Source organism: Drosophila sechellia, chromosome 3R, assembly GCF_004382195.2.
Source record: "Drosophila sechellia strain sech25 chromosome 3R, ASM438219v1, whole genome shotgun sequence".
Taxonomy (NCBI): Eukaryota; Metazoa; Arthropoda; class Insecta; order Diptera; family Drosophilidae; genus Drosophila; species Drosophila sechellia.
Window position 1 is genome coordinate 12,013,061 of NC_045952.1, and position 24,919 is coordinate 12,037,979.

At 44.2% G+C, this 24,919-nt stretch overlaps 6 protein-coding genes and 1 long non-coding RNA gene across 10 annotated transcripts; 4 read left to right on the forward strand and 3 right to left on the reverse strand.

Moving 5' to 3' along the window:
- Window positions 1-1,696: 1,696 nt before the first annotated feature.
- LOC6616853 (fatty acyl-CoA reductase wat) lies at window positions 1,697-3,644 on the reverse strand. The gene is made up of 5 exons (XM_002041153.2): window positions 3,571-3,644; window positions 3,279-3,508; window positions 2,712-3,222; window positions 1,935-2,646; window positions 1,697-1,876 (listed from the first exon to the last, which is right to left on the reverse strand). The coding sequence occupies exons 2-5, from the start codon at window positions 3,465-3,467 to the stop codon at window positions 1,789-1,791; spliced, it is 1,500 nt and encodes a 499-aa protein (XP_002041189.1). The 5' UTR covers window positions 3,468-3,508; window positions 3,571-3,644; the 3' UTR covers window positions 1,697-1,788.
- Window positions 3,645-4,459: 815 nt separating this feature from the next.
- On the forward strand, window positions 4,460-5,444 carry LOC6616854 (ATP synthase mitochondrial F1 complex assembly factor 1). The gene is made up of 2 exons (XM_002041154.2): window positions 4,460-4,735; window positions 4,792-5,444. The coding sequence occupies exons 1-2, from the start codon at window positions 4,491-4,493 to the stop codon at window positions 5,381-5,383; spliced, it is 837 nt and encodes a 278-aa protein (XP_002041190.2). The 5' UTR covers window positions 4,460-4,490; the 3' UTR covers window positions 5,384-5,444.
- LOC6616855 (synaptic vesicle glycoprotein 2A) lies at window positions 5,438-7,388 on the forward strand. Of its 3 annotated transcripts, none has more exons than XM_032721937.1 (6): window positions 5,438-5,526; window positions 5,572-5,909; window positions 5,970-6,506; window positions 6,564-6,708; window positions 6,775-7,180; window positions 7,245-7,388. In XM_032721937.1, the coding sequence occupies exons 2-6, from the start codon at window positions 5,635-5,637 to the stop codon at window positions 7,277-7,279; spliced, it is 1,398 nt and encodes a 465-aa protein (XP_032577828.1). In that variant the 5' UTR covers window positions 5,438-5,526; window positions 5,572-5,634; the 3' UTR covers window positions 7,280-7,388. The 3 variants fall into 3 exon arrangements, with proteins under 3 accessions (XP_032577828.1, XP_002041191.2, XP_032577829.1); XM_002041155.2 differs by having other exon boundaries at window positions 5,441-5,526; window positions 5,585-5,909; XM_032721938.1 differs by having other exon boundaries at window positions 5,478-5,526; window positions 5,635-5,909.
- Window positions 7,389-7,502: 114 nt separating this feature from the next.
- On the reverse strand, window positions 7,503-9,154 carry LOC6616856 (neuropeptide F). Of its 2 annotated transcripts, XM_032722556.1 has the most exons (3): window positions 9,040-9,154; window positions 7,813-8,092; window positions 7,668-7,759 (listed from the first exon to the last, which is right to left on the reverse strand). In XM_032722556.1, exons 2-3 carry the CDS (start codon window positions 8,086-8,088, stop codon window positions 7,727-7,729), a joined length of 309 nt encoding a protein of 102 aa, XP_032578447.1. In that variant the 5' UTR covers window positions 8,089-8,092; window positions 9,040-9,154; the 3' UTR covers window positions 7,668-7,726. The 2 variants fall into 2 exon arrangements, with proteins under 2 accessions (XP_002041192.2, XP_032578447.1); XM_002041156.2 differs by lacking the exon at window positions 9,040-9,154 and having other exon boundaries at window positions 7,503-7,759.
- Window positions 9,155-13,939: 4,785 nt separating this feature from the next.
- LOC6616857 (lysosome membrane protein 2) lies at window positions 13,940-21,623 on the forward strand. The gene is made up of 7 exons (XM_002041157.2): window positions 13,940-14,524; window positions 18,945-19,036; window positions 19,624-20,136; window positions 20,194-20,354; window positions 20,415-20,695; window positions 20,760-20,878; window positions 20,938-21,623. Exons 1-7 carry the CDS (start codon window positions 14,488-14,490, stop codon window positions 21,391-21,393), a joined length of 1,659 nt encoding a protein of 552 aa, XP_002041193.1. The 5' UTR covers window positions 13,940-14,487; the 3' UTR covers window positions 21,394-21,623.
- Window positions 21,449-24,241, reverse strand: LOC6616858 (transmembrane protease serine 9). The gene is made up of 4 exons (XM_002041158.2): window positions 23,393-24,241; window positions 22,703-22,889; window positions 21,961-22,641; window positions 21,449-21,894 (listed from the first exon to the last, which is right to left on the reverse strand). Exons 1-4 carry the CDS (start codon window positions 23,571-23,573, stop codon window positions 21,639-21,641), a joined length of 1,305 nt encoding a protein of 434 aa, XP_002041194.1. The 5' UTR covers window positions 23,574-24,241; the 3' UTR covers window positions 21,449-21,638.
- LOC116801815 lies at window positions 22,845-23,200 on the forward strand. The gene is made up of 2 exons (XR_004362249.1): window positions 22,845-22,934; window positions 22,999-23,200. It is a non-coding gene; the product is annotated as an uncharacterized LOC116801815 (long non-coding RNA).
- Window positions 24,242-24,919: the final 678 nt, after the last annotated feature.

Genomic DNA, 24,919 nt, shown 5'->3' on the forward strand with positions numbered 1-24,919 from the left:
ATGGTGCATTTAATTTGAAATTTTAAAGTAAGTTAGTATCGAGCTGCCATCTCTTGTGCGAAATTCAAATGAGCATATGTATGAATGGTAAAAAAGAATGGTAAATGATAAAGTGCATGCGATGACTTTGAATTTCCGCGTATATAAATATTTTATGGGCACGTATAAGAAGTTTCCGATCAGTTGTTACATAATCGCATATATGTATCCACTCGTGACTACGACACCGTATAAGTGCTCGACCATGTCTTCTGTATAGGAACCCCTCATATACATGTTATATCATACCACTTACCAATTTATGGCCTATTTATTTTAATAAGGTTTAATCAATGGAATAGCAGAGAGCGAATTCAATTAAGAAAAATATTACACTATACTAAGGGCATACTATATACAGCTGCGGTTAAAATAATAGCACTACTGCAGGTGGAAAGTTGATTTCCTAAAAAAAGGTATTGGATGTTTATTTTTTTTAAAGTCTGATTGCATGAATAATAAGTACCATATATTGTCTCTCTATGCAAGAAATTTTTAGTCTCTCAATGTAACGGTTCATTTTGTTTTTGGGCACTTTCTGCAAAATCGCGCTAAATGAGGCGGTAACAAAAATAGCACTGACCACGTTTTTGCTGAATAAAATTAATAGGAGTGATTGCTTTGGGTTTTTTTTCGACAAATTTTGAAAAAAGGAGTTGCATTAAAGGTTTTTATTGAATTTTTTTCGAAAGAAGACCAAAAATTTTCTAGTTATGGGTCGGGGAAAGCATTCTATCGTCGAAAAAAGGAATTTGATGAAAAACATGATCTCTGAAGGTAAAACCTACGCTAAAATGGGACGGTTTGTTGGTTTTTCAAACAAAATGATCCGCAACGCACTTCTGTTTGTCGAAAATAACGAAAAACGTGGGAGAAAGCCCTCTATGTCCAACGTGGAGATCAAGCGCTTGGTTCGGCAAAGCAAGAAGGAGCCTTTTAAGCCGGCGACGGAACTGAAGAAGGAGCTCCAGATAGCTGCAAGCGTGGAAACAGTTCGCAAACACTTAAGACAAAACAACCTTAATGTGTGCAGTCCCAGAAAAGTCCCGCTTCTGACTGCTAAGCACGTGGCAAAGCGAATCGAATATGCCAAGATACGCAAGGACTGGCCTGTGGAAAAGGGGCGCCACATTTTGTGGTCAGATGAGAGCAAAATTTTTTTTTTTTTTGTTTGGGAAGGCTCTCGGTCTTATGTTCGGCGTCCACCATGAGCTGAATATAATCCTCGCTTCACATTTAAGACGGTAAAGCACGGGGGATCACACATCATGGTATGGGCGTGCTTTTCATACTATGGAGTAGATCCGATTCATATGATTCAAGGCATCATGGATCAGCACATTTACAAAGATATCCTGGAAAATGTGATGGCACTATATGCCGAGGATGAAATGCCGTTTTTTGGACATTTCAACAGGATAACGACCCAAAACACACGAGCAAGAGAGCTCGAAAGTGGTTTGAGCAGAAATCGATCCGATTTCAGAAAATAGAGAAACGATGGGGCAAATACCGCAACTGTATGTATATAACCTCTTGATGTAACCAGTTGCCTAGACTTTATGCAATCGATTGTGTCATTCAGTGCACTTATTTAGATCGACTTGTGAGGGAAAAACCTTATAGCTACCATTCAAGTAATGAAACAAAAGACATGTCATACGCTAAATTCTATGTGTTGAATATATTTATTTAATTCCATGACGCAATTACGCGGGTGAGTCGGTAGGTAGCCCATGTACTTCTGAATCAGACTAGGATGCTTACCAACGACCACAGTGCTAGTAGTGCCACAAAACAGAGGACACCTTGCAGGATATGATGGAGTAGCTTCAAACTAAAATACAAATAATATAAATTATACTTTAAGAAATAGTAAAGACAATGGAAATTACCGCTTAATGAGCTTCTTGCCCTGTGCAATGGACTCTGGAGTGGGTGCCTCGTTTCCCAGGAACTGCCTCATGCCGCGCAGAGCTTGAAGGAAGTATTCCTTCCAGTTGAGGCTGACCATATCGAAGTAGTATATCCTTCGATCCTCCTCCGACATCTGCTGCCTCAAGTGATCCGTATTCCGCATGTCGAAGCGCCAGCTCTTGCAGGCGAATGGTCCCAGGATGCCGAGAGTCTTGTGGATCTTCTGGTAAACCTTTACTAGTCTGGGCTTCCGACCACTCAGCCAGAGAGCCAGGTCAAAGAAGTACGCTGGCAGGGTGTGATAGAAGAAAGCTACCAGAGGGAAGAGCCTCGGCACTGTGATGCAGTGGATGAAGGGATACCATATCATCTTGGTCAGCGGGCAGTTTGTACGTCCATCGAGAGCGTGTCGAATGAACTCCCCGTGGGTGATCTTGTTCTGCTCAATGGGCGCCAATTGGTAGATGACAGGAGTTTCCTGTGTTCCCATCCCGTTGCCTTCGTCAATGGTCTTCCAGGTGCAGGCCAGAGTCAAATTGGCACAGTAGTCCACGGGCACCAGGCTTGCCTCGGCATTGTGATCGATGGTTGCAATGCGCAGTACTCCACGGGCCACCCCGAAAAGAATGGCCATTGGTCCGTACATGTTGTCTATCCAGCCGGAAATGGGTTCCTTGTGGGCCGCAATAACTGGGTAAGGGAAACATCTTAGCCAAGACAAGACGTAGACGGGTTACGTAAGAAGGATCACTTACTGACTGCCGGTCGAAAGATGCAAAGTGGCAAGCCGCCCGCTTCCTTCAGGATCACATCCTCGGCCAGTGCTTTGGTGTACGTGTACGTGTTGGGAAACGAGCCAAGGAGCGCTGACTCCATGTTGTCCAGAAGCTCGTCACTCATCAGCTCGGCCATGGCGAGCACCTTATCGGAACTGCAGTTCAGATGCTCGGGGTAGAAATTTTCCTTGATGTTGTAGATAACGCAGTTGGAGAAGGCTGTCGATACATGAACGAAGGCCTCCAGCTGTCTCATCTCCTTGGCCAGTTGAATCATCAGCTTGGTGGCCCTTGTGTTGATGGCCAGGGCCACGTGAAGCGGCTCATTGAATCGCACGGTGGCTGCTCCATGGATGACAATCTGTACCTCGGAGGCCAGAAGTCTTCGATCATTCTCGCTGATTCCCAAATCAAAGTCGAGGCAATCCCCAGCGATGGGACATACTCTTCGAAGTGCCTCCGGCTTGGACTTCAGCAGCAGTTCAAATACCTTTTCAAAACCTTTCGAGTGAGTATACCTTTTGGATTTCCTATCCCCTTACTTACCGCGTCTTTTGACCAGGTGATAATCCGATCCTTAATCTCAACTCCTCGCTTTGGTCTAATCAACACATAAATGCGTTTCACCTCCGTGGTCCGCAAAAGTTTCTCAATAACGACTTTTCCCAAGAAGCCGGTGGCTCCCGTTAGGAACATCGTTTTACTCCGGAAGCATCTTTGAATATCCGTATCCATTTTTAGAAGTATGGTTTACGCTTTAATTGGCGGCGATAAGTCTATCCGATAGAAGCAAATGTTGCATTCGTTTTTAACAAAGAACGGCTTTAATGTAAATCACCTTGAATTCACTGCGGATATTTATACAAAATTTTCGACCGTGCGGTGAACTGAAGACCCAGGGCTGGTAATCACGAATAATATTATAGAACTTACTTACGCATCTGGTTTCCAATTTTATTGTATGCCAGGGTAAGGGCTCCCGAAAGTAGTTAACGTTGTGAGCTATTTAAATAAATTGTTAAGTGTACTTTATTACTGCATTCCTGTCTTATTTCCCTATATGTTCATTTCCATATTCTTTTAATCGAGTATAGCCTATTTGCTAACCAAATGCGCTACAAAGGAGGTCTAAGTACGGATTTCAAGTAAGTTTATGAAATGCGAACCATTTCTTGTTTGTAGCATTAAATGGCTGTCAGTGTCGTTTCCTATTAAAAAAATTAATTGTGATTAATATAAACAAATTTAAAGATTAAACAAAAGGATGTTTTGTGATAAAAATGATTGAAGACTTTAGATTAGTTGACGATAATAGCTGATATACCTTTATCAAAAATATTAATGAATATTTTTAAATACTTATTTGCTAATAACATAAATATGTTACGCTTTACCTTTGTTTTGAAACTGTGAATATTCTAAATTTATCAACTTACGATGTTTTCCCGCCAAAGTAGTAATAATTGTAAAAAATTTATATTTGCAATTGCCTACATTTGAAATAAGAAACTAACTGGATTTGTTTTAAAACGTCATGGCAGCCTAGACGAAAGATGGTCTGCAGCTAACATTTTATGTCACAGAAAAAAAAATAAAATAAAATAATAATTTTGAGCATTGCGTATGTCATGTAGAAAAAGTCTTAACGCGCCCATCACCCATCGCTAGAGCCAACTATCGATATACATAGTATCGATTTTCCTATTGACAATCAGAATCAGCTGTCTAGTTGTATAATTTTTGATGTGAGGTGAGGAAATGGCATGCGCCAAGAAATTGCTTTCTCGCGTTTTCCTGAATAACTCTTTGACGGCGAACCGCACAATCACCATGTCCGCCGCGCGACGTGCCGAGGAGGCTATCGAGAAGCTGAAGGAGGACAATCCCTACTACTCCAAGTACGCGAGCAAGATTGCCAAGTTGCAGCAGACGTCGGCTGAGGAGTTCCTGGATCGCGTGGAGCGTGTGTTGAATCCCATTAAAGATGGCCAGAGCCAGGCCAGGTATGCTCATATTTCGGGCACGAAAGAATCCAAAGCTTATCCCTTGCTAATTCCAGGTCCTACTCCGAGCTCCTTAATCCCAAGCAAAAACTGCAGGCTGAGCAGGCGGCTGAACTGCCCCACAAGAAGCTCACTGATATCATGAAACTGGAATTGATTGAGGACAAGACCGCCGAAGAGGTTTCTCAGATCTGGCTGGAGTACCATAAGACCAAGGAGGTCCTGGCCGCCACTCTAAGCACATCTCAGTACGAGAACCTCATGGCGCGCGCCAAGGAGCACCCCGTCTTTCTGCTGCCGCTTCCCCGCAGTGAGGGATTCGAGTTCGTCATGCTGCAGTTCGCCGCCAACACCGTGCACTTCACTCCGCTTTTGGCGTACCAGGTGCACCATGAGAACGCTCCGGAGTGTCTCACACTGGTTCACTATACCGAGGTCCAAGACAAGGGTGTGGTTCTCATGCGCGGCGAATACGACACTAAGGTACTCACAGCCCAGGAGGCTCAGTGTCTGGCCAATGAATTGCAGATGTTCTACCTGAAGCCCGACGAGGGTAAGCTGCGCTTACTGGAGACTTTTACCCGCAAGCCGGACGAGTTCAAGCACATGGATCTAATTAAGGAAGTTGAGAACATACAGCTGGTCTAGGCCCTGCGATTTTAATCAAAATAAACAGAACAAACACGACAGGGATATATTAAACACGAAACAGTATTCGTTTTGCAAAATTTAAGTCTTCATAGCCAATGCACACAAGATGGAGCACTTTGATGCGGTGATGGAAGATATTGGTAAATATTCAAACGTCAAGAAACGCTTGGCATGCACAAGCATAGCTCACGCCCACAGGTTTCGGAAGGGTCCATCTCTTTGCCACTCTGACGCTCGGTCTCCTGCAGATGCTCACCATCCAAGAAACAATGGGCATGGGTATTATTGGTCCGGCGGCCGTCTGCGACCTCCGCATGAATGAGGCACAGTTGGCCTCGCTAACAGCGGCCGGCTTTATGGGCATTATATGCTCCTCCTACTTCTGGGGCTACATCACTGACAAGAAAGGTCGTCGCTGGACGCTTTTGCGGACCATTACTATAAGCAACTTGTGTTCAGTGGCTTCCATGTTCACGGTAACATTCACTGGCTTCTTTGTGATGCGCTTCATCACATGTATTTTGTGAGTACCATGAGGAGATCGAAGACCACAGTGTACACTTAGAATTACGCTTTCCTTCAGTGTGGCCGGACCAAGCTTCGTGGCAGCCACCTACCTAAGTGAGTTCTGTTCGCACCGGATTATGGTCCGTTCCATTACTCACTTGTACATGTTTACTGGTTTTGCCATGATCTCGTGCCCGGCGTGGGCTACACTCTTTCTCAGCTCGGGCCTAATAGAGTTTGAGGAGGAGTTAATGGGCTCCTTGACACTAAGACCTTGGCGCATTTTGGGTTGTTTGTACATTCTTCCGGGCGTGGTTGCCTTTCTGCTGTTGCTCCTTTTGCCGGAAAGCCCCAAGTTTTTGCTCATGATTGGCGAGACGAAAAGAGGTTTAGATACTATGGAGTGGATATCCCGAAAGAACACTGGACGTACTCTTAGCGAAGATCAAGTGAAACGTTTACTCACCTACCAGGAACACGTTCAGGTCAAGCGGCGGAAGGAGCACCAGAACTTCTTTCGCTCCATGCTCGACGATGCGATGCCCCTCGTTCGGAAGCCCTATGGCGGTTATTTCACGTGCGTTTGCATGGTTATGTTCGTCCTAGGGCTGCTGTAAGTATCGGTTAGTGGCTAGGGTTGTTATCCTTTGTTTATTCCAATAATTCCCAGGACACACGGCCTGGGTATTTGGTATACGGCCATGCGAAACCGTTGTAATATGAGGCAAGGGAACACGAATGGCATGACCTTCTGCGGGGTACTTTTTGTTCCAGAAACGGGCTCGTTTATTGAAACTGAATCGGACTTGGACGTGGTAAGCCAAGGAACCTCCGCTAACTAGTCTGCCAATGTTTTAAATACGAACTTCATAATTTACTAGGTCTGCAGTGACTCCTTTAAGGGCTTCAACGATTCCTTTATTCTGGGATCTGTCTTTGTATTGCTGTACAACATATCATGGGCATCGCTATTCTGCGTGCACAAGAAGGTGATGTTCGTCTTTTCCCTGGTGGCCTCCTCGACATTTGGATTCCTGCTTATCTTTTCCACCAACCACATGTTGCAGCTCTTTTCGCTCGTGTTCCTAATCGCTTTTCCTGGCATCATAATTGGGCTGCTCGGTGGTTCCCTATTGGTATTCGTGCCCACCTACCTGCGCGGCAAGGCCCTCTGCATCAGCTTGATGTGGTGCAGATGCGGAGCGGCGTTTGGAGCCATGTTGGTGGGCTCCAAGATCCAGTACAACTGCGAACTCTCCCTGTTGGCGATCTCAATACTACCATTGAGTAAGATGCAATGCCACTGATCCTTAAATATTGTTTATCCCATTTATAATTGCTTTACCTACAGTTGCCGCTTGTATGGAGGGGTACTTGCCATTGTGACTTCGAGGGATATGTAAGATATGAGGTGCTATGAATTCACTTAATGTGTATTTACTGAAGTAATTGCTCTTAAGCCATGTTATCCAAATTAAAGAGAGGCCCAAAAGTAGGCAAGTATGTAATGTCTTTGGGTTTTCATAAGAGATACTTGTAGTATACTTGAGGTAGCAAATTGTAAATTTGGGTTTGATCTTAATTATGTTGCTAAAGTGAAAACCACCAATTGATCTTTGCACCCTTTATTTAAGTATTAACATCGATTATTGGGGTAATTCATTTATTTAACCGACATCAAGACTAGAGTAAATACTTAATTCTGTAGCTGCAACTACATTTTCTTTCCTAGCACGTTAAACTATTGCCCCGAAAAACAATTGAAATTAAAATACGTATGCTAATAACTATAATCATGAGTTAGTGACGTTGCCATGGTCGCCTAGAGTGGATTTAGAATATCTCCTCCTCATTAAAACCGCGCACCTGTAACATAGATCTATAATTTTGCGCCCAAAAGTCAGTTATTTCTCGCTTACCAATTCTCCTCCGTTGTTAACATTTTTTCCCAGATTTATGTTGTCCATCTCGTGATTCCTCAGGATTTCCATCAGCGACCCGCGCTTTCCGAACCGAACGCGGGCTCTGTCCCCGTAGTAGGTGTCCAGATCCTGCAGGAACTTATAGGCATCGGCCATGGTGTTGACATCGTTCTTCCGTGGGGGTCTGGAGTTGGACGCCTCCACTCGGCAGCCGGCGGCGAGGAGAGCGAGGGCCACACAGGCAACCAGGATGCAACGCATTGTTTGGCACATAGTTCTATGAATGGTCAATGTAGGTTTATGTAGGATACTTTGTGAATCATTTTAGAGCTATAAATTATCTTAACTCAGTTAAGCATAATTTTTTTATCACTGTTTTTTTTTAGTAATTTGTCATGAGAAACCAAAAGGCAAGCTAACATTTCGATACTTCGCAAAGTTAGGGAAGGTCGCAAAAAATTAGCAATAGCTTATAAAAGCGAATGTTTCGCTTGTTCACTAAATTTCGGTTATTTTCTGTGAGTCTTTTTGATTTATAATTTTATGTGCACACATATTACCGATGGAAATTTATAATAGTTTTTTTTACAGAATCGATAAAAATGAATAGTTTAGTAAAACACGTGAGCGTAACAATGTTTGTTTATAATTAGATGGTGTTTTTCCATTTACAATAATCGATGACAGGGTAGAAAAACCTTAGAATTAACTACCAATATTAAGTAATTTAGATCTCGTATCGCTCGGGGACCTATTTAGGGGTCTGGATCTTTGGAGGGCCTCACGTAATAGCGGGCAATCTAGTATGCTAATTGACTAAAACTCGGCTATAACTCGGTTAAGTGATCGTACAAGCTTACTGGCGTCACTTATGGTCCCTCAATGATTTTTGGGCGGGACTGAAACAAGCTGCTCATACTTCGGCCCGGAAAAAAGCAAATAAAGCCGATAATTACGAGAATTACGAGAATTATAAGGCACTTAGCCTCTAGTTAGGGCCAACTTGCGCCCACCGAAAGGATGTGGCTATGAATCACAGTTTTACGGCCTATTCGTACTAAAGAGCACATAAAATAGTTCTAAGAAAGCGCTTTTACTTGTCATACCTGCTCTAAATGACAGCTCATTGTTTGACTATATTATTTGATAAATTTATCTACCATAAGTGTCTAAGTGATTTACGGGGCAGCGGGCCTGGGTGTTGTTCCGTTTGAAAACCCTTACCTGGTTCAACTGGGAGTTTGAGTATTGGAAAGCGCAGCGGTGTCACAATGCAATTGTTCGTCGGACTGTGTGACTGTGTAATCAGCGGACGCGACCGTGAATAAATGTTGGCCGAAAGCCATTGGCAACAGGTATTTATAGGAGTCCCCGGCTGGAGGATGTGCCCGGCTTATCATCGCCGACCAGCCCACTCTCCAACCTCCAATCCAGATCCCGAGCAGAAGCGAACGGAAGTTGGCCAAACGATTCGAAACGAAACGAACACCGTGCGAAACCTCTAAAATGTTTTCATATGCAGGCTAATTATGTGGCTGCTGTCGCGTTCAAACTTTCGCAGCAGCTGGAACGGAAGAGCCACCGGGAGTGGGAGTGGCAAGCGAAGTGGGTGGGCGGTATGGAAATGGGAGCGTTGAATGCAGAATGGAAAATGGAGAACGGAGAACAGAGAACGGAGATTGGCGGGCGCTAACAAATAGTGACAGTTGGCTAACGAGATATCTGGAAACGTGGCTATCAGGAGCAGAATTACGCATAACTGAATAAATGACAAATTTTCGATAAGCAGGATTATAGTGCCTGCCACTACCCCACCTGAATTCGTTCTCGTTTGGGTTCTCTGATTTATGTGCTCACGTCCTGGCTGACTAGCTGCCTAGCTGACTGGGTGCCTAGCTGCAATCCTCCTTCCGCCTTCGCTGGCGTCAGCGAGCTGCGGCTCTGTATCATTAATTATAGTATTTTGATTATTGTTTAATAACTGTTGGCTTAGACGGCGACGCTGATTGCGATACGATACGATACGCAACCCACCCGTCCCGATGAGGTATTAAGTGCGCTGCTCGACTTCCCATTGCTATTTAATTTGGGGTCAGGCGGTTAAGTCATTTCAATAGCGATTCAATCGGACAATCAGTGCTGTAATCTGCTTGCCAGTGGTTACGGTGCGTATACGTAATATGCTTTCGCTTGTGGTATCACAACAACGTGACATCATGAAGCGGGTTCTCTGGCTCTTCTGGATGGTTATTAACTTAATATTTGTTATAAGCGTTCTGACTAATTAACGCTCTTGCCATTACTTACTTACCTGCGTTTTTCTTTTTCATTTTTGTATCCGTTCTCTTACCCTTCTACTATCGATGTGATTACCGCTCCAATTAAACTCGTTAGATATTCATTTGCGACGGGCGGCAGCGTTTTATATTTAAATCTAATTGGCATCCAACATTGTTGGTTCCTCATTGTTCGTCTGAGAGTTTAGATCCAGTTCCAGTTCCATTACCCACCGGCAATATAGAGCACTAGCCTTTTGCTAATAATCGGAGCCAAGATAGGCGGTTACATACGGTAGCGGTGGCTACTGGAAAATCTCTGCCGTATGTTTACCTTGCGATCGACATTCATTACAGCATACGCGATGCGGACAATGTCTGGCCGAAGTCCCCTGAACCTTCCTGCACTTTTTATTATATTACTATTATCATTACTCCACGTGGAGAAAAGTGCAATAAATTATAAATATTAATATATATATATAATAATGTGTCTGTCCTTTGTGGGTATAAATAATTTATTAGAATGTTTTTAGTTCGATTAGTAGTTATATTACCCAATAAAGAACACCTGTTGAGATACATTTTCAAACAATTATCTGAGATTTACACTTTCTTAAAACATTTTGTTTCCAAAATAATAGATAACACCTCACTTATAGTTATTCTCGCTTTCTGGTCTCGCGACGGCAATAAACATCTTATTTGATCAAAATCTAAAAGGTCGACATTTACACAACCACTAATTAGTTTTATAACGTTCTGAAAATGCAATTTTGGGTATAATTATATTTGTTTTGTGACTCAGCTTAGTATTAAGATATATTTTCTAAGTGCTGACCGATTGTCAAATGATTTATATATAAGTTTTAAAGCCTTAGGAATATGCATGTTATTCAAAGGATCAAAACCACTATCGTTATTAACACTACAACATCGTAGCATCTGTTCCTTTGGGATACTTTCAGATACACCTTAGTCATCAAGCAGTATTTACTTAGGTATTAATATTTACATACACTTAACAAGAGTTAGTATGGGTTAACCTATTCGCAGTAAGTAGCTGCAACAGTTTCCTACTGTGCAAGTTAGTAGTTAGCCGGGGAACCCCTGCACTGGTTCAAGGACATCTGCAGTCGAATGTTCCGCATTGGAACGTGTTCCAGTCGAGTCTGGCTGTCTTTCGGGTTTTCCCAGCACCGCCTATATGCACTTCATTGTTCTGCTGGCTGCGACTTTGCAGGGCTTTTGTCACCTTCCCTGTGCTAAATCGCCAGCGTCACTGTGCCGGTAAGTGGCTCAGACAAAACTTGTGGCTGATGCGGCGCAGCAATTACGACAAAGTGCCTTGTTTCATACAGTTATAATCTTTAAGTTGTGGCCTGCGTTTTTCGCATCTCAGACGGAGGAGCTACCCACTTTCCGACTTTCCCAGGCCCATTTCGTGTCAGTTTTGTAGTGGGCACAGTGCACATATTATATGGCACGCCAGCCCCCAATTTGGGAGGAACAGTTCCGAGATGTCAGTTCCCTGACGTAGATGCTAATAATTCCGTTCCGATGATCCGACCCGCCCCTTCCAGCTCGTTGGAAACTACTGGGGGTAATTGAGCGCCTAATGTATGCGAGGCAGTGTTTTAGTGGGGACTATGGGCAAATAAATCGCCTGCTCAGCGATCACATCCGATGGGGGTCGAGCTTTTTGGGGTTTTCCTCGCCTTGAGGATGGTCGCCAATGGGGAGATTGGCATTTAGACGGTCGCCAAACAATAGTCTCATTGGCAGCCAAATGATAATTGTAGCTAAAATTTCGCAGCTTAATAACAAAGTTTGCATCTATTTGTGTGTGTGTGTGTTTTTGTTTGGTTTTCTAATCTGGCAAATATTGATCTACATCCAAAGGGTTAGTCAGATCCGTGGTATCCCACGTGAATTTTCCATTGGGACAGAGGAGTTTTAGGGGTCAGTTGTCGAGCGTCACAGGGAGTTCTAAGAAATTAAAATAGAAACGGTTTTCATCGTTTTTAATTTGCTCTCAACAGGTATGGGAATTTATTATTAAGACATTACATATAATTGGTTCGCATACATTAAAAAATATTTTTTCATTCATTTATTATCTAGTTTGTTCAGCAAGTTTGTGTATTTAAGAGTTTATATGCAAGAGAGTCATAAAAGTCTATGTTTAGGTCAGCGAACTGGTGTTTTTTATAAATTGTAAATAAAATTAGCTTCAAATTTTCAATAAAATTAATTAATCCCAGAAAACGCGTGCGCGATAAAATCTTTATAGCTCTTAGTGAAATCTTATAAACATTGCTGGCTGAAAAAAGGTTTCTTCACACCTATTTTGTGGGGTAAATGAATTTATGAGGTTGAATAAGAAACTTGTTTTCTTTAATTATATATTTATGAGATAGTCCATTATAGATTTATGACAGGTAGGCGCTTAGGGGGCGAAACCTAAAATAGGTTACAGGCCAATAGAATTATTAAATAAAGCGTTTATGCAATTATTTTAAGGAGTATTGGTATTATCTATTCGCAGATTGCGAGCCAACAGGTTTATTAAATAACTAATTATGCAATCCTGCGGAAAAGGAACGGTTTTCTTTATCCAGGACTCAAAAGTTTTCTCTGACGAGCTTTTATTGCGAACACAACCTAGAACTCGTGGAACTTTTTTGGGGAAAGCATAAAAGCGCCCATTTGAAAATGGGACTTTGGGATGCCCCCAATGCCATAATTGTGCCCCGCGATGCCATAAGCACAAACAACAATTAACCGGGTAACAACAGCCGTCCGGCAAATCGGTGGCAAATTGCGACACACATGTCATATGGTAGTTAGGAGGGAGCTCATTGTCTATTATTCGGGATCAGATCACCTAAGCGGTCGGCGCGGTGCCAATAGTCCGAAGAACCCCAAACACAATGTCGGGCAATAAAGCTAACAAAATGGAAATTCTCAGACAAATGTCTGGCGGGCTGAGCACGTGAAAAGGCTATTTTTCAAGAGGGTCAGAGAGAATACTGCGAAGTGAAATAGGTCACGTTATAATATGGAAATCGGAAAACTCGATTGTCCGGCTAACTGTTCTTAGTCAGCGCGATCGGATCAATCGCATGGGCATGCCACCGATCTGTCATAAATATCGAACTAAATAGCGAGCGAACGGACAATTATCAGAACAGCCAGTTAATAGCTAATCGTTATTGGCTGCTAAGAATCAGAACTGGATGTAATTGCGTCAAGAAATGGCTTTTAATTGCGGCTAAACTTCATGCATATTTATGGCCGGCAGCGAAAAGGGCACGAGCACGTGTGCGTGTCTGGTGTGCCCAAGATAGAGACCACACCGCCGGATTAAATAGAGTCATTTGAGCCATTAAATTTATGAGAAGGCAATTGCGGCTAAGCGTTCCCCGTTGACAATGGCTAACCCATCTCAACCTGCGCCGATCCCCCGATGATCGTTCTAACCCCAGGGGGGTTTTTCGAGGGTTGGGTGCTGGGCGTTGGATGTTGGATCTTCGCATTCGCCCAGGGGGTTCATAGCCCCGAACCAAAAAAAGTGACTTAATGCTGCTCGGGCTTTTCGTTTTGGCCAACGAGCGTGTGCGAATGTGCGGCGCTTTAGCCGAGCGCGAAGCCCGAGCAGAGGCTTGAATATGGACCGGTTGTAGAAAGGTTGAGATGCTAGTGCTAGCCAACTGCTAGCTGCTAGCTGCTAACTGCTAACTGCTAGCTGTTAGCCGATCCGATCTCCGGCAGACACTCGGAACTCGATCGGTCGAGAGATCGGGGAACGGCCCAAGAGTCCATATAAAGGTCCCCGCTGCAGTCGAGATCGCCGCATTAAGTTGTCAAAATTTGTGAGAATAGGAAGTGCGCGACAGTTCAGTACGATTCGAGACAAAGCAGCGAGACTCCAGCCCAGCCTAGCCATCAGATCCAGCTCAGAGATATAGCCACAATCAGCAGCAGAATCAGAATCAGAATTAGAATCTGGCCATAGAATCATCTAACGCCCAGATCGGATCACGTCGGAGCGGGACTCTCGGGTGGACAATCGACAGGAATCAAGCACTCGACCTATTCATTTAAATGGAAGCCCATATCAAAACAAATTAAACTACTGCGGTTACCATGCAAATTTATCCGATCGTAATCGGAATTTCAATCACTATCACAATCCGTAACGCGACCGACCTGTTAATAGTTTAATTTGCTGTCATAAATAACAACACAAGAATTAATTGATTTTCGTAATAAATCAATAAATAACTAACCAACCAACTAGCCAGCCGTTCAATCAAGTGCAACCCGTTGAAAGGAGGGGGATACAAAATCCAAATCAGATCGCGCCGGAGCTAAAATTTTTTAGGTGCTGAAAATGAAACTGTTTACCAACAAAAACCAGCGCAATGCAAGTGAGTATGAAGTATGCGACCAGTGCGCTTAATTAAGCCATGTGGAGACCATTGTCCGCATTGGTCAAAGCCAAAGGCCCATAAAAGTTAATTCGAACCGCCGTTTTGCCGCCAAGGGAGCTGCTGCCCTCCCCACGCGATCGTAAAAACGTCAACAAAGATCTCTTGCACAAAACTGAGCCGACGAAGTCGACCAAAAAGTCGGCTAAAATCGCTGAAATGTAGTAGGGGAATGGTGCAATGGATTTTAAAACGCTCGTGCATGCTAATCAACGCAATATAAAATGGTGTCGAAATTTCCCATTCGCGTTCCTGGCGAAAATTAGAATGCTAATTACCGAATTACTGACAGCTGGCGGCACGCGTAAATATTTCTTTTTAATTTATTGCAAATATCTGGATAGGATACCAGTTCTAAAGTCCGTAGATATTTGGCGGCACGACAGCTGTGAGCTAAAATTAGCAGCGAATTGAAAACGATACGGGCTGGGAAGAGAGATTAACTTAAAATTGTATTAATTATTGCTTTCTAGGGTTATACGCTTTATTTGTTTGTTTTTTTTTTGGGCTCTCGGCCAAAGCAAACATATATCCAAAGACGAATTAAAAGGGGCAAGCCATCGGATCGGCCGATTTGCATAACGACAAATGAGAAACCAAGGGCGTAGGGTTCTATACATTGTAGGTCAGATGTGTGTAGGGTCACTCGAGATTAATTGTAAGCAGCTTGTAGCTTGTACATATGTGTACATAGTACAATGTGGAGCTCCACATATCCAGTAACGCCGTATCTCCAGTTTTGGCAAAGTCATCCGCTAGCTAAATCTTCGGAAGCGTACATACGTATGTGTGTATTAACCGATCTGAGCGGTAGTGCAATTAAGTTTGCATAAATTAAGATTTGAAATGAAATCGGTTGTGACTGAAAATGTCACGTATTACCTTACCGATGATTCGAAGTTCGATGATTTCAATCAGCATATACATATGCGCTGGGAAAACTGAAGGTGAACGCGATGATTGCCCAGCCCGGGTCAGATTGGCCCCATGATAAATGTAGGCGATATCGCTCGACAAGATGCTGACAGATTCACCTGGCTCCGAATCTCAAGCCGAATCGGAGTCGCTGCCATGACTTGCAGAGATCGCCGAGAACACTTTGATCCAAGCCAACTAATTTGACGCAGTGCGCCATAAATCAATACGATATACAGCTCAATGCCCGCTAAACAATGCAAATAGCAGCCATTGTCCGGGCATTAGCAATAACAATATCATCGCCCGTGTAAAGTATCCGTTCGCAGGCCAATACAAATCGGATCAGCATCGTTATGAGCATGAGCATGAGCATGAGAACGGGAATGGGAATGAGAATGAGCATCAGCATCACATTGGCGACATATGAGCATCACCTGCGAATCGGGGAAGTTGTAAACCTGGCGAGCTACATATTTACTTTTCCTTATTGGTGGGCATCTAATTGCCGCGAGACTTTGACTGCGACTATTTAAGGGTTTTGGGTTTTTTGGTTTTGGCGATGATTAAAAGCAAATAGCGACAGATCTGGGATTAATCACTAGCCAAACACAGGCAAACACAAACATCGTCATAACAGCTATTCGACTATTAGTCGATCGCCACATGCTGCTAAGCAGAAAAATCACGGCTCGGCTGTATCTCTATTTGTATCTTGTGGATACCCGAGTGCGAATCTCGGCGTCGAGCTACAGAGCTATAGCTATAGTTTACGGCTATAGCATACGGCTATTTGCCTAATTTATTGTCGTTTGACGGAAGTCGCACACACACAGACGCACACCAACACACCTGTCAACCGGCGAAGGTGTTCCGTCAGAAACAAAACAAATTCATTCTTGACTTCAGTGGGTCAGCACTGCTGCTCCGATGTGACGCTTTTAGTGGTCAAAAAAATTATATATATACATGTACATATATGTGTGTGTGTATTTTTTATTTAATTTTTTCCAGCACCGCAGCGTGCACTTGGGTTTATTTTCAGGTTTTTAATGCTGGCCGGCGAATTGCACCGAACTTGAACTTCAGACCGCTGCAGAGGCAGTAGAGGTGGCAGTCGCCAGCCGTCAAGCGCATACTTACTAACTGATATATCCGATCCCGTCTGATACTGATATTGAGCCGATTGCTGCTGCTGTTTTGCTGTTTTTCTGTCGCAAACAAGTTCACAGCTGCTGCGATCGAGACAAGCGCACAAGCGTCTTTCATTCATGATGCCGTCCGTGTCTTGTGTGTTTTGGCCCGCCAATCTTTCTATCGTCATCGACGATTTGGCAGCGGACTTTGGCTTTTGCCTCGCCGGTGCAATTGTTGCGCAATGCAAGCTGGCTAGTTAGCCAGCCAGCTTGTGGAGATTTTCGTGTCGTTTGGCCACTTTGCGTGTCCATTTTGGCATTGGTCATTCCATTGCAGCAGAATAATTTTGGAGCGCTTTGTGTGCGGCCTAATTTATGGGTGGGCCCTAAGTTCGGGAATTTCGGCTGTCACATTCAAGGCAAGGATATGCATGAGTATCAGCGCACACTGCGAGAAAACATAGGTCATTAAATAGATATATTTACTTAGTTTGAGGGGGAACGCAAAGATTGCAAGACCCATATATACCTAACAACCTGGATTTTAAGAGAATTCTATACTATTGAATCGTTACATTTAACAACACAAAACCTCCTCACTTTTAAAGAACATATTCTGTCAATATTTGTACACACAATATTCAAAACGAGTTCTAGGAATTAACACGACAAAAGGAGTGGAGGAGTATACATTATTCTTACTGTCACATAAACACAAGATATAAAAACTTGATATATTTATGAACCTTTTCCATGAAGAACACGTCATTGTTTTTGCTCCAAAAATAATATTTTGTATAATATTCATTAAAATGTAATTTTTTCCTGTGCACATGCGTATTTCCTATGAATGGGAAATATGTTTGGATTTCTGGTTTCATCGGAGCCATGCATAATTTGTCATGTATCATTGCGGTTTGTTTTGATTGTGAAGTCTTGAACCTATTTATGACACCAAAGTTGACACCAAAACGAAATTGTTAATGAGTTTATGCTGTTTGCTTTTCGATCTCAGCCGCGGATCGCAGACGCTGTGGGATCGTGCCATTTTGGAGCGAGTTAGGGGCGTGCTAGCCAGTTCATTGATCTTGCCAGGTGTGCCTATCTATCTACCTACCTATCTATGTATGTATCTTCCGCCGCTTTCGGTTTCTACTACTTCTATTTCTACAGTTGGGAACTTTTCTACTTTTGTTTTTTTTTTTTTTTTGTGAGAACTCGCTAAACGATTTGTACCGATAAATGGGCTACGATAGTGTGTTTGATTTATAACAGCCTACAATACCCAATGTGATTCTTCATGAAGCGGCCATGATCGCTGGAAATCGGTCACAGGAGAATTGGGTGCGGCCACGCTGACTTCCTTTTAATTTCCGGCCAATTTTTCGAGTGCGGAAGTGAATTTCACCGGGGCAAAGACAATAATCTTAGCGCAAGGTGAGAACAAACGTGTTTCGGTCGTAAAATAAGTGATTTTACTTGAAATGAATATGAGGAGAATTGCAGCCTAGATTGATATGCTTCGATTGCCTTTCCCATCTTCCGTACTTTTAATCAATATTCCAAACAAGGTCAGTGGAACTGGATTTCATCGACTTTTCTAGGAGCGGCCTTCTTATCCAATTGGTGTAAACAAAACACAAAATCAGTTGAAATTCACTTCTCAGCCTAGTAAATTCCATTGCCTTAAAAAAGATTAAAAGCAAGCCAGTGACAGTGGGAAATAAACTATTCCTATATTTAAGGTGTAACCATAAATTAAACAAATGTTTTTTGTTTACCCTTATGCCAAAAAGTCGGCGACTTTGCAAAAAAAAACCTGTTGGTAGCTGTAGGTGTTTGCTAATGCCGTTTATAAACGAATAATATTTAGACAATATATTTAAATTACCGGAAAAAATTTCCCAGAGCAAGGGCACTTAAGTAGAATTATTGGCATTTTTGGTGTGTTATAAATTGTTTTCTTTTTTTGAGTGCACGTATCACCTTCCGCCGCATCTGTGATTATAAAATCGAAGAACGTTCATTGAACCGCCAAACCGCCGAATTCGGGCATCGTCATCGTCTGCCGGTTGTCATCGTTTTGTTTATTAATTTTTTTGGCCTGGAGCCGCTGTTCCTGCTCCTGCCATTGAGGCAGGTCGCGGATCTCGGCCAACCCTATCCGTTTCGATCCGCCGCCAAGGTCAATGGCACGATGGACACGATGATGGGGGGCGCACGCTATCGACAAACTGGAACCGCTCCAAAAACCAGTTCAACTTCAGCTGACATGACCATAACTCACCCGCTGATCTATTTTATTGCAGAGCTGTTGCGCAGCGCCGCCCTCGGGATGACCCTGCTGTTCTTCGGTTCCCTGGTGATAATCTCGGATCCTCTTCAGAGCATCCTGGACACGGTAAGAACAATGCCTTTTGGAGCTGTTTTAAATAGTAAAGTGCTGCTGGGGTATATGAGTAAAATCGGTTTGTTATTGTCGTGTCAATTAGTGACTTTAATCACTTAATTGTAAGCGTTGTGCCAATAAAAATGGAACTTTTATTCTGACTACCGATATGAATACTAGTAGATGTCATTTAAATAAAACTACGATCTACAAGCGTCTATAAATACATTCAAGATATCCGGTATAATCGTTGATCTTTTGATTCATAAGGAAAATATGATTTAATTTGGATTTCTTTATTGTAGTATTTTTTCCGAAATAGAATTTTTTACTCTTTTAAATTTTCCATTACAAACTGCTTAAAAATGCAAAAGTAACATATGGCTTTGTATCTTATGAATAGAAAATGGTGTTCATTGACGAATCCAATCCAATTTATTGTCCAAATTCAAGATCGAAAACTAAACAATAGGTCTTTCTGTAGGCCAAACATTGGCATTCGATGGAATTTCAATGCTGCCACGGTTCTTTAGAAGAAGTAATATTAAACCACATTTTAAAGTATCTAGAATAAATATTTGTTATCTTTTATCTTGCAGCAATTGAGCTTGAAGCCCGGCGCCCTGCTCCATCGACTTTGGCTTCTGCCACCGTTGAACGTTTACATCAATGTATACATGTTCAACTACACCAATGTGGATGAGTTCACGTCGGGCAGAGCATCCAAGTTGCAGGTCCAAGAGGTGGGTCCTTATGTCTACAAGGAGGTCTTGAGCAACCACAATGTCACCTACAATGAGTCCAACAATACCATCACGTATTCGCCGAAACGCGAGTATGTCTTTGCACCGGAAAGATCTGTGGGTGATCCCAAGATCGATCGCATCCGGGCGCCAAACATCCCACTGATGGGAGTGACTACTCTGGCCTCCAGTCTATCGATGTTTGCCGCCCTGGGTCTGAGTGCCATTGCCAGGCAGCTGAACTCGCAGCCCATGCTGGAGATGAGTGTACACGACTACATGTGGGGCTATGAGGATCACCTGGTGGAGCTGGCCTCTCGGTTCGTGCCCAATTGGATTGACTTCTCTAGCTTTGGCATTATGGAGAAGGTGAGGTCTTATAATAAATGTCTTAAAAACATTTTTAACTAATATCTATATATTCAGCTCTTCCGAGAGGGAAATGAGAGCAATGTGTTCAACATGAACTTGCCGGAACCCAAGGACAAGTATGGAATGAGGATGACGGATGCTCCGCGTGGTTATACCGTGGATAGCATCAATGGCGAACGTGGTTTCAAGGGTTGGCAGTACAATGAGGAGACCAAGTAATTACTTCACATCTATCCCTTTTGAGTGAATTGTCTATAGCTCTACCTATCCTTTAGCGGAACCATGTGCAACCGCATCTGGGGCAGTCATGATGCCACGCTCTTTCCGCTGGACATGGATGAGAACGACGAGTTCTTTCTGTACAGGCGAACCTTCTGCCGCAGGTTGCCGGTGAAATTCAATCGCACCACCACCTATAATGGCCTCGATGCCTTTGAGTTCGTAATGGAGCCGGACTCCTTCGACAGCGAGGTGGACAATGCCAACTCCTCGTGCTACTGTAAGAACAATCGCTGCCTCAAGAAGGGTGTTGGCAACGTGTCACCCTGTTACTACAGTGAGTACCGATGACCTTAATCAACATTAGACTGTGTATTTACTAGGCCCTCACTCAATTCCAGACATTCCTTTAGCCATTACGTATCCGCATTTCATGCATGCCGATCCCAGTCTGCTGGAGCCATTCGACGGACTGCAGCCGAATGAGTCGCGCTTCACCTCCATCTTCGTGGTGCAACCGGTAAGTTGAATCGAAAGTGGTCCCAGTTGGTCAATTCAATAATACTTTATGGGTTTCAGCAACTTGGAGCTCCGATGCAGGGCACCCACCTGCGATTGCAGGCCAACCAGGTGGTGGGGAAGGTGAACTTCAACCGGATGATGACGCCCTTCGAGAACATGATCCTGCCGCTGCTGTGGGTGGACCTGAACATAGATGTACTGTGCCTGAGCCTGCGTCTGCTCATCCATGGCATCAAGTGGGGCTTCCCGCTGCTGCAGTGGAGCGCTGCCTTGGGAATGCTGCTGGCCGGCGTTTACCAGCTGTGCAGCGCCCTGTTGCTTTGCTTTTGGCCAACAGCGAAGCAGTTCCCGAAGGTGGATCAAGTGGAACGCGGCACGGCGGTTCAGGTGATTGGAGTTGGACTCGGTTTGGCCACCGGACTGCGAAAACCCTCGCTTCATTTGGACCCTGAGGAGCAGCACCATCTGCTCCTCGGCGGCGGCAGCTTCATTCCCAAGATGGCCAAGACGTAACCCAGCGGAGGATCGGAATGCATACCCCAACTTAAGATGGGGCAACACTGTGATATTTAGGCTTAAGATTCGGTGTAAATTATTGTGCTCATCGGAAACAACTTAGGGAACGTCCTTGCCTACGTACTAGTTAACGATAACTATAAGCTAGGGCTACAGTTAGAGTGGTAACAGTAAGCAATATACAGCTGAGCTTGCACTCGATAAATACAGGTCGATAGCTATGTAAACAACGTATCCTTGATTCAGTGGGTGGCGATCGTGTCCTCGATCCACTTCATGTAGTACGAGGTGCGGGTGTAGACGTCCGGAAAGCCCTCCAGGGCACAGCCCGATCCGAAGGAGGTGACTCCCACCAGTATCCAGGGTCCGTCGCGGCTCAAGCGGCACTGCAGCGGTCCGCCGGAGTCGCCCACGCAGGTGCCGCCCTCCCCGTTCAGCTTGCCGGCGCACAGGTGACCACCATGGATGTTGACGAAGCTGCCGTAGGCATCCCTGCATCTGCAAAAAGGTAAAAGTAAACGATTATTAAATTTAAAGGGTACACAGGCTTAAGACGTCACTCACCTGCCATTCTGGTGCAGTGGCACCTGTGTTTTCAGCAGCTGATTGGAGAGATCACCACTGATGTTGGCCTTGCCCCATCCCGTGGCCACGCAGTCCACAAAGGCCATCTCCTTTGGCTCATCACTGACTTTTGGGTGCTTCTGCTCAGCAGAATCATCCGAATCCCGGCGAGGACCCAGCTTCATTAGCTTATCGTTGCGTCTTCGCGAACGCTTGTGGCTGCGCGGGGAGCGTTGCGCCAGCGCTTGACGCATCCTGCTGAGGATCTTCATGTTCATCAGCTCCTTCATGCTGGGGGCCGTGACATTTCGATAGCGCCGACGGCTCTGGACGCTGCGCAGAAAGTTGTCGATCTTTTCGGGCACATCCTCTAGCTCCAGCTGCTGGATTAACACATCCTCATCGGCTGACGAAGCTGGAGGCACTGCCTCTGACTGGGCCTGATCCGGCGATTCGGCTAGGAGAAAGGGCAAACAGATCCGCCGGATATTGGAGGCCCTGGTGAGATCCGCTGGCTTTGAAAGCTTCATCAGCACCACGTCGTGCTTGAAGTTGTGGTAGCGGTGGTGCATCACGATCTTCTCGACGGGAATACGCTGCTCGTTGCCCGACTCCACATCGCGATCGTGTTCGCCTAAAACCACCGTCCACAGCGGTGGAATGGGCAGGTTAAAGAGATCGCTGGGTAAGGTATTGCACATATTAAAATCCAGTTTATGGGGTTTCTGTTGATCCGACTTACTTGTGAACACAGTGGGCGGCTGAGAGGATCCAGTACTGGTGGATCAGCACCGCCCCGCACCAGTGGCCCAGGAATCCGAGCGAGGGGTGCAGCAGCTCCAGGGAGGCCTGCCAGGGGAACTGGCCCTCATTCGTGGCAGCTCCAGCAATGATCCTCGGGCCTCTACGCGCCGGACGACATCCACAGTCTGTGATAAAATGGGAATCACCATGATCGTTTAAACATATTGTCGGTAAGCTTTTAACAAATTATTCAGAATTTTATACCATTTGGTTCTCGTTAAAATCAATTTACAGGTTTATTTGGCTCGTACGAGTAGACTACTAAAAAGGTGATTAATAGTTTCATCACCTTTCAAAGTAATAACTTAGTTACGAGGTGTTGAAATACGAATGGAGATCGATCAATCTAGTTTACGATTTTATTTATTTTTATGAGCATACTTCTTCCGATATAAAACACATTTGTATAAAATACGCGCAAAAGTTATGGACATTAGTTATGGAACTAAATTAATTTATTAAACTTCGTGTTCTAACATACTGATCAGCAAATATGCAATTTGATTATAGATGGCATTTTGCAGAATGAAAAGTTAGTCTAAATAACGCAATCCACTTGCTAAAACCGTTTTTTGTAATCCAGTGAAATTATTCCATTTTCGTTATGGTTCTATAGTTTTTTACCCACCCGTTTCGAACTGCCTGGAAGAGGGCAGCAGCAGGAGAAGACACAGCCAGCTCAAGGTCGTGGTGCTTGTCGCCGGGATCTGCCAGTGGCATTGCGAGTGTGACCGCGACTGTGACCGCGACTGTGGCCGCGACTGTGATTGCGACTGCGAATGCAATTGCGATTGTGATGGCATCATCATCTTGGTGGCCGCTCCTCGGGCAGCTGGCGCAGCTCAGCTGCTCATCGCGCGCATGACTGACCCACAGTGGCCGTTTACGGATCGTATCTCTATAGAGTATCTGTAAATCTATCTGTATCTGCAGCTTTGTCCTGCTGCTGATGACCAGTTGCTTTTCACTTTCACGCTGCCATTCAAATGGGCGGTCGAGGGTTTTTCTTTTTCCGGGCGGACTGGCTCTGGGATCGGGAACTGGGATCGGAGGCGGATCGCGTCTCGCGGCCCAAGCGCTTTTTTCGGCCTTAAGTATTATAATTTACGAGATCTCCCAACTTCGCTTTACTTTACTTTTCTTTCCACGAACTCGCATTAATTAGTCCGCTGGCTGGGCGGCGACGACTTGGCGAATTGTGTGCAGAAGCTGGGCTTTCGGTTTTTCTTCTTCTTTTATTGCCAGAAACTCGGGCTCTACAGTTTCCACTCTAGATTATATAACAACTTTAGATGCTGACTGCGCCTGCGGCTCGACGATAATAACGGTCACTTTGACTGCTTTTCGTTTTCGATTTCGTTTAGCGCGCGTGCGCATGCGCGACAACCAGCAAGGTTCGGTGTTTTGACGGCTTTTGATTTGGCTTTGGCGCCAGATGTGCGAGAGTGCGAATCGCTGGGGACGAGCGCCAAAATGCAACTGTGCTATGCTCGGGTTTGCCAGCAAACATTTACCGTTTCGACGGCAGAGCGGCGCAGACGTCGCCGTCGACTGCGATGTGGCATGCCCCCGCTCCACCACTAACAACACCAACAACAACAACAACAGCCACAACAACACCTATACCAACACGAACGAAAGTGAAAAGACAGCGGGACGCTGGGGGGCAATCAAAAGCCACATAGATGATGATGGCCAGCTGAGATGGCGTTGGGAGAAAAAAGGGTAAGTTGGGCCTGCTCAACCCACGGAAATCATTTACCGTGGAAAGCGGCAATACAAGGGAATAAATTAGGCAGCAAATAGTGATTATTTCGCTTTATTTGGGCAATGAATGCAGCACATAATGAATACCCCTGAAGATTTCATAACTTCAAGTTTATTTGCATATTCATCCATGGTTTTGTATAATAACGATGAACGGCGATGAACTACGTAGTTTTGATATTTATTTCCTGATTAAGCTCTAACTTTTTACTTATTCAATGGTTTAACATTGGTTTTATATTTAAAGTGTTCTACTTTTATATTTGATTAATGTTTTTGTATCGTAGCTCGTTGAGGAAATTTTTATTAGCATTAAATAAAAACGTTGAACGAACACGATAGGTGATTAATAAAAATTGACGATTAATTGGAAGTTATGCTAATTAAT

Bases quoted from the DNA above. Each gene is read 5' to 3' on its own strand.
- LOC6616855 (XM_002041155.2), top strand. From the start codon at position 5,493: ATGGAGCACTTTGATGCGGTGATGGAAGATATTG. The intron at 5,527-5,584 runs GTAAATATTCAA...TCACGCCCACAG, and splicing joins TGCGGTGATGGAAGATATTG to GTTTCGGAAGGGTCCATCTC. The intron at 6,709-6,774 runs GTAAGCCAAGGA...ATAATTTACTAG, and splicing joins CTGAATCGGACTTGGACGTG to GTCTGCAGTGACTCCTTTAA.
- LOC6616858 (XM_002041158.2), bottom strand. From the start codon at position 23,573: ATGATGATGCCATCACAATCGCAATTGCATTCGCAGTCGCAATCACAG. The intron at 22,642-22,702 runs GTAAGTCGGATC...TACCTTACCCAG, and splicing joins GCCGCCCACTGTGTTCACAA to CGATCTCTTTAACCTGCCCA. The intron at 21,895-21,960 runs GTGAGTGACGTC...ACCTTTTTGCAG, and splicing joins CCACTGCACCAGAATGGCAG to ATGCAGGGATGCCTACGGCA.
- LOC6616854 (XM_002041154.2), top strand. From the start codon at position 4,491: ATGGCATGCGCCAAGAAATTGCTTTCTCGCGTTTTCCTGAATAACTCT. The intron at 4,736-4,791 runs GTATGCTCATAT...TGCTAATTCCAG, and splicing joins GATGGCCAGAGCCAGGCCAG to GTCCTACTCCGAGCTCCTTA.
- LOC6616853 (XM_002041153.2), bottom strand. From the start codon at position 3,467: ATGGATACGGATATTCAAAGATGCTTCCGGAGTAAAACGATGTTCCTA. The intron at 2,647-2,711 runs GTAAGTGATCCT...TCCCTTACCCAG, and splicing joins CATCTTTCGACCGGCAGTCA to TTATTGCGGCCCACAAGGAA. The intron at 1,877-1,934 runs GTAATTTCCATT...TTTGTATTTTAG, and splicing joins GGCAAGAAGCTCATTAAGCG to TTTGAAGCTACTCCATCATA.
- LOC6616857 (XM_002041157.2), top strand. From the start codon at position 14,488: ATGAAACTGTTTACCAACAAAAACCAGCGCAATGCAA. The intron at 20,137-20,193 runs GTGAGGTCTTAT...CTATATATTCAG, and splicing joins GCTTTGGCATTATGGAGAAG to CTCTTCCGAGAGGGAAATGA. The intron at 20,696-20,759 runs GTGAGTACCGAT...ACTCAATTCCAG, and splicing joins CGTGTCACCCTGTTACTACA to ACATTCCTTTAGCCATTACG.
- LOC6616856 (XM_002041156.2), bottom strand. From the start codon at position 8,088: ATGTGCCAAACAATGCGTTGCATCCTGGTTGCCTGTGTGGCCCTCGCT. The intron at 7,760-7,812 runs GTAAGCGAGAAA...TCTATGTTACAG, and splicing joins TTAACAACGGAGGAGAATTG to GTGCGCGGTTTTAATGAGGA.